This window comes from Vicia villosa, linkage group LG5, assembly GCF_029867415.1.
Source record: "Vicia villosa cultivar HV-30 ecotype Madison, WI linkage group LG5, Vvil1.0, whole genome shotgun sequence".
Classification (NCBI taxonomy): Eukaryota; Viridiplantae; Streptophyta; class Magnoliopsida; order Fabales; family Fabaceae; genus Vicia; species Vicia villosa.
Genome location: NC_081184.1, coordinates 148,226,849 through 148,233,975, shown reverse-complemented (window position 1 = coordinate 148,233,975; position 7,127 = coordinate 148,226,849). Strand labels below are relative to the sequence as shown.

Below are 7,127 nucleotides of genomic sequence, written 5' to 3'. Positions count from 1 at the left end.
TTTCCTTTTAAATGTTGCGACGTGTTTGTAACGTCACAACTGAATTTTTTAAAATTTGAATCTTCCCCCATGTGAACGTTATAGCTTTTTAAATTTTAATTTATAAATTTAATGTAGCGACGTGTATCCCACGTCGCAACTTTATTCACGTAACCCAATGCCTGACTTCTGATTACTTTATGACTATAATGTTATTTAAAATTTAAAAACAGGTTGCGAAGTATTTTTCACGTCGCTATAGGCAATAATGAGCCACGTGTTTTCCACGTCGCTAAAATATGTCGCTGGGGAGAGGATTTCTTGTAGTGTATCTTACAAGTTAAAAAAATGAAAAGACGACCCAAAAACTCAACAATCTTATAAAGTGGAGATTGGTGGGTGAAGAGCTAATTACCTTCTTTTTGGGGGCGTATGGTAATCCTTCAAATATTAATGGATAATTGACTTATAGTATTTAAAATTAAACATGTGAATTACACTCAACCTACAGGGCTCAATATATATTCTCCCATTACTAGAAAATTGGAGAGATAATATAAGCTGAATAAATATACTAATTTTCATTGTGAAAAGAGTTTGTTAGTACATTACATACATGACACCTTTTTACATTATTATTTTAGCTATTGTTGAATATTAATCTCTAACGTGAGAGGTAGTATACTAATAGTAAACGATAAAATATAAAGTAGGAGTTGAGAGATGCGTGGGCTTTTGTGGTCTTTCAGTTGACATATTCAAGATCTGATCCCAATGTATTCTCTCATTCATATGGGATTTCGTACGGGGTTCATATTCCATGATGTCACATTATCTTTATCTCTATACCATATAATATTATAATAATCACCTATAATCATATGCATATGCTAAGCTTTCTTCGATTATTTTCACACGTTAAATGAATCTTTTCGAAATTTTCTCTAGTAGTTGGCACATGTAGCAAGAGTGCTTCATTTAATTTTCAACAACAAAAGTGTTCTCTTTCTAAGCAAAAAGACAATATTGGTCATTCGTGTTCTAAAGTGAGACAAAAATGAAAACCATGCATGCAATTTGTGTATGCTATAATGCTAGCTAGGGCCTATGAACTAATGTGTAACATTAAAGAGTTTGCATTAAACAAAATTGTTAGACGGCCTAATTAGTAGTAATTAAATACTCTAAGATGCTAGATCCAACTTGTTATAGAGCATCCATATTTTTCTATGCATATTTAAGGATTTGAATCACGCATTCACGATGTGAAAGTGGTATTAACTTTTTTTAACTTTTATTTAAATGGTAAAATAATTATAGTCGGGGTTTCAAATCGTCAAGATGGTATTAACTGTTTGATATATATTGTACGATTTACATCATAAAATAGTTATAATTTCTCAAAATTATCTGTTTTAAATTAGAATAGTCTGATCTTAATCAAACAATTATATATGTCAAGAATAATTGCATTGAACATTACACGGAATTTTACAAATAATTAATTACAATTTTTTATTAATTAAAAAATAAAAATAAAAAAATTTTCTTGTTCATTATAAAATAATTTGAATTTAAAAAAAAAAATCTCTACTTATTACTTGTTTCTAACAATATGGATATTATATTAGTGTATTCTTATGTACATTTCTTCATATTTATTTGAATGTGTGAATGCTGACTTTTTTACTAGAGCAAATCTGAATTCATATTTCAAACAATTGAAGTGGATGATGTAAATATATATTTTTTTTTTTGGCACAAGATGATGTAAAGTATTTTATCTCATTTTTTTCAAAACCTTCATTTGTTTGTTAATTACATAAATGACAATTAAAGGAGTCAATGACCTAAGATAAAGTTGACTTGTACTAATGGTCATTTTTGTCTTTTCCCATGAATAGAGAGCCAAAATAACCAAATAGTATAGAGTGCCCACTGCCCTCCCTACAGTTGTTAATTTGAAAAATAGATACTTGTAGACTAATTAATTTAATTAGGAAGTTCATTAAGAAGCTAATTAATAAAAGTCAAAACTAGATGCGTCCAAGTGTGTCCAAAGTTAAGAAAACGTCTCTAGGTTAAGGACGAATGCATTGACTTTTGTGCCTTAAAACTAGCTTATACTTTTATTTATATATCACAAAACAAGACAAAGGAAGAAATTTTCCTTGTTTATAATGGAAACTAATCTTTCATTGAAGATAGATAATGATGATTTCCATCAAGAAGTTGAAAATCATGAACATGTTGAGAAAGAAGAAGTTCATGAAACTACAACTGGTGAAATAGAAGATGATGATGCTTCACTTTCTTTGCAAGATAACACAAAAATAAAAGAGGTATATTGTTTTTCATTGAATGAATTCAGATCCAATTATATTTGTATTATTTTCTTGAATCTCGTTTTTCTATACCTAACTTTAATTGCTTATATGAATGAATTATAGTTAAGTGCTTTAGAAATGGAGATGGAAAATATGAAAGAAGAAAACAAAGCATTGAGGAAAGTGGTGGAACAAACAATGAAAGATTACTATGATCTGCAAACAAAATTTTCAGTCATCCAAGAAAAAAATAATAATAAAAGAAAGGTAATTAAATTTATTTTATTTAGTCTTCATTGACGTATAATTAAAAATTGATTAGAGATCTCACTTTTCAGGATCATCATCAACTTTCTCTCTCATTACAAGACAATAACGCAACCACAAGTGGTGAAGGGCCATCAAGATTGATTCATGAGATGTTTAGCAAAAGCATTCAAAGAGCTTCATCTCCAATAATAGTGAGCAATAGTGATAATAGTATAAGTGAGAGTGATTTGGGTTTATCACTAAGGTTGCAAACAAGGACTTGTGAGAAAGATATTGAAGAAAATAAAGAAGGGAAAAAAGAAGAATTGACAGGTTTTGAAGCAGTGCAGAATAAATTTCAGAGAATGCATGAGTTGCCTGGTATTACTACTACTCATCCTGCTTATTCACCTCCTAATAGAAAGGCTAGGGTTTCTGTTAGAGCAAGATGTGAAACTGCCACAGTGAGTTCTAAATTCCCTCAATGTCTTTCTGTACGATTCCGGACTTAAATATAAACAAAAATCAGTATATGTATCATGTCGATATATATTTCGACCTGATACATATATTTTTGTTGTTTATATTTAAGTTTAGAGAAAATATTAATGAAACTAAATTTTATGATTTTGTTAAAGATGAATGATGGATGCCAATGGAGAAAATACGGACAAAAAATTGCTAAGGGAAATCCATGTCCACGAGCCTATTATCGTTGTACTGTAGTTCCAGGTTGCCCGGTTAGAAAACAGGTATATGTTAATTCATTTGGATATTTTGCAGTGACCGTAAAATTGTTGGATCAGAATGCAAGTAATTGATCATGCATTCTGATCTAATAATTCTACCGTCGCTGCAAAAGATCTTGTTAATACTTTTATTGATCTCAAGGATTTAATATTGTTCTAAAAAAATTGTGTTTACCTATATAGGTGCAAAGATGTATAGATGACATGTCTATACTAATTACAACATATGAAGGAACACATAACCATCCACTACCTGTTGGTGCAACTGCTATGGCTTCAACAGCTTCAGCAGCAGCTTCATTTATGTTACTAGATTCAAGCAATCTCAATTCAGATTATGGTTACACATCTCAACAAACCTATAATCCTTACATTAACAATACCTTCCACCACCCATTAAACCCGTCTTCAAATATTAGAAGCATAAACCCCAATGATCCATCTCAAGGGATTGTTCTTGATCTCACCAACAACAACAATCTCAACGAACCAGCGCGGCGTTTTTCTATGGCAGGTAGCTCAAGCTCCAGCTCCATCGCAACCGATCAACCTCGTTTTCCTTGGTTACAAAACAAATTTCAACAGAATAGTAGTTCTAGTAGTGCTAATATTGGAATGAACACTTTTCAAAACCCTAGAGTGCCATTGGATATTCATGATAGAATTTGGAAAGGATCAGAAGAAAGTAGTAATACTAATAACAATGTGTCTGCAATTGCATCAGATCCTAAGTTTAGGCTTGCTGTTGCAGCTGCAATTTCATCACTCATGAATAAAGAAAGCAACAACACTACTACTCACCATGGTAGCAACAATTAGATCATTGATCAATTACCTCTTTATGGTAAATCCAGTATTTGATTTTTTTTTCACTTTACAATAATAATAAGTTTGTTTTGAAGACAAAATAGAAGAAGCTGTTGAAGCCATAGCAGTTGCACCAGTAACACTAAGTGAGTTATAGACATTACATTTTTTACATCTTGATATATAAATAATTATATTCCTATTATGAGGGAGGTTTATATACTAGTTAATTATGTTTTACTTGTAATATGTTTAATAATAATTATGTAACGAAATATTGCTGAATCTCATATCAGATTCTTTTCTTTTTTTTATGCTCTATATCTTCATAGGAATTTGATTGACTATCATTCATGATTGTGTATTCTTTTCTTTAAAAAGGTAAAGTTAATTAGTAGACACTAATTCAAGCACAAAATGCGCAAGGATTATATTAAACTAATATACAGATGTCTCTAAAAAAAAAACCACCACATTAATATACAAACTCCATGGTGTCCCCAAAACTATAGAAATAGAAAACTTAATTTTTTTTTTAAATAAGCAATGGAATTAATAGGGAGCAAAAGGGATGCTCCACCCCAATACAAAAGGCTTACAAGTCAAAACACATAAGAGGTTGAACATTCCAACCATAGAAATTACAAAGCGACGCCTTCTTATAAAAAGCACACAACCAATTCCAAGAAGTGCTAACAATCTCCGACATGCACTCTATAAAACTGAAGGCTTTGTCTTTAAATATGATAGCATTCCGTTTAATCCACAAAATCCAAGACGACGCTAGCCAAACGACCGACAAAATAGCTCTCTTTGAAGGACAAATAATCTTTTCACAATTATGGAAAAAATCAATAAAGTCCTCAAAGGACAATAGGTCTCCTACACCAAGCCACATAAACATCCGACGCCAAACACGACACGACACTTCACACTCCGAAAAAAGATGCATACTAGTTTCTTCCTTCTTCGAACAAAGGACGCAAAAAGAATTACTACCATCAAGCACAATGCCTCGGCTCACCAAAAGATCTCTAGTAGGAAGGCGGTTGTGAAGGAGTCTCCAACAAAAGAAAAGGATTTTAGATGGAATTTTGACTTTCCACATATGAGAGAGATACAAATGAGGGATGATGCATGCAAACACAAGATATAATAACAAACAAACAAACAAAAAAATAAACAAAAAAAAAACCCAAGCATAAATAATAATAAAAAAAACAAATCAGATCAAGAATCATAAGTTCATAGGTTCGACGTGGCGGCTCTTGGGAGCCAACCTTTTTTATAGGGGGTTACTTTTTTTTTAAAAGGGTTAAATATGTTATTGGTCACTATAAATATCTCAATTTTGCCTTTTAATTCCTATAAAAGAAATATTGACTTTTAGTCCCTATAAAATTACTTTTGCACTCAGTTTTAGTCTCTGTACAGGACTAAAACTGCGTGCAAAAGTAATTTTATAGAGATTAAAAGTCAATATTTTTTATAGGGACTAAAAGTCATTTGTGATAATTTATAGGGACTAAAAATATATTTAACCCTTTAAAAAATGAATCTAATCATCATTCCATTATTCAAATGAAATAGTTTTAGAGATTTTAATCTATGTTTATTAGTATAAACTATGATTATTGATTTTTGCATGTATATGTAATGTTGAAGGATGGTGGGAGCGTTGGGTTCTTGGGAGCCGAGGTCTAGGTTTAGAGTTTTAGGTGGAGACGAACTTTTCATGTTTGGGATGAGGAAATTTTTGAGGATTTTCTCGTCACCATCTCGATGGTGGTTAGATGACATCGGGAAGATACTTGGTTCTGGAAATCAGGCCTGACATCGAGATTTTTGATGAGATTTACTTACGAGTTTCGATAATCTCTTGACTTTGACAAGTTATAGGGAAGTTAGGTCGGAGAGGGCCTTGCTAGAATTTAGAAGAGTTGAGCGTGTTCTAAAGTCCTATTGATCTCTTCACAGTTACTTCATAATAGGTTGCTAACTAGGCAAAATCTCTAGAGGTGTCAAATTGTGTTTGGATTTATTAATTCGGGGTGTGGAGTGTGCATGAGGCGGGTGGAGTCGACATATCATCTTCTTGTCTTTTGTGATGTTGTCTCAATGATATAATATAAAGTGTTTAGGTGGGTGGGGCGACATGGGCATTTAGCGCATTCGATTTAAGGGTTGTTTAAGTTGTTTCAGGGTCAGGACAATTTGTAAAATGTGAAATAAAGCTTTTATTTGGAAAGCTTAATGATTAATCACTGGATGTCTTTGATCATTAGCTTGGCATGAAAATAGGATCATGCTCATTTTTTGTGTTGGGAAGCCAGATACGCTCCTTTTGTTTTGCGTAGTTTGTTGTATCTTCCTCCCTTCAGTTTTCTCTCTCTTGAGGTTTGTTGCGACTGACTCTTCAAGATAGGCCGGTTTGATGGGTTGGTTAACTTGGTTTTTTATTTTTGGCTGTTTTGTTGTTTTGCTCTTCGCTTTTTGGTTTTGGTCTAGTTTTTGTCGGATTTGATGTTCTTGAGCACTTCTGGTGCTCTTTGTTCTCATGTATCTTTTGTAACTTTTATTTCTCCTTTATATTTATGACAGTTCAATGTTAATGTCATGCTTGTTAAAACTATGCTTCTTTACCTTATATATATATATATATATATATATATATATATATATATATATATAAATTTTGCCTTCTTTATCTTTAAAACACTTCACTTGATCCAATTCTATGATGTTTCTTTCTCTTTCCTTAACTTTACTTGCTAAGACAAGGCTAAGGGAAGAGAAAGAAAAATAAGAGAACTGGATCAAGTGAAGTGTGTTAAAGATGGAGAAGGCAAAGTCTTGGTTTAGGAAAAGGATATAAAATATGGGTAGAATACATATTTTTTTACAACTTATTAAATGAAGAATGTGATATCTCACCGGACTCTAAGAGACTCGATATTAGAGAAGAGGAATCGAAACTATAATTACTACCATCAAATTCAAAAACAACAAATAAGAT

General features: G+C 31.8%; 1 protein-coding gene across 1 annotated transcript; it reads left to right on the top strand.

Moving 5' to 3' along the window:
* Positions 1-2,126: 2,126 nt before the first annotated feature.
* Positions 2,127-4,401, top strand: LOC131607729 (probable WRKY transcription factor 9). The gene is made up of 5 exons (XM_058879698.1): positions 2,127-2,321; positions 2,430-2,573; positions 2,645-3,019; positions 3,194-3,307; positions 3,488-4,401. Exons 1-5 carry the CDS (start codon positions 2,160-2,162, stop codon positions 4,121-4,123), a joined length of 1,431 nt encoding a protein of 476 aa, XP_058735681.1. The 5' UTR covers positions 2,127-2,159; the 3' UTR covers positions 4,124-4,401.
* Positions 4,402-7,127: the final 2,726 nt, after the last annotated feature.

Bases quoted from the DNA above. Each gene is read 5' to 3' on its own strand.
- LOC131607729 (XM_058879698.1), top strand. From the start codon at position 2,160: ATGGAAACTAATCTTTCATTGAAGATAGATAATGATGATTTCCATCAA. The intron at 2,322-2,429 runs GTATATTGTTTT...AATGAATTATAG, and splicing joins ATAACACAAAAATAAAAGAG to TTAAGTGCTTTAGAAATGGA. The intron at 2,574-2,644 runs GTAATTAAATTT...CTCACTTTTCAG, and splicing joins AAAATAATAATAAAAGAAAG to GATCATCATCAACTTTCTCT.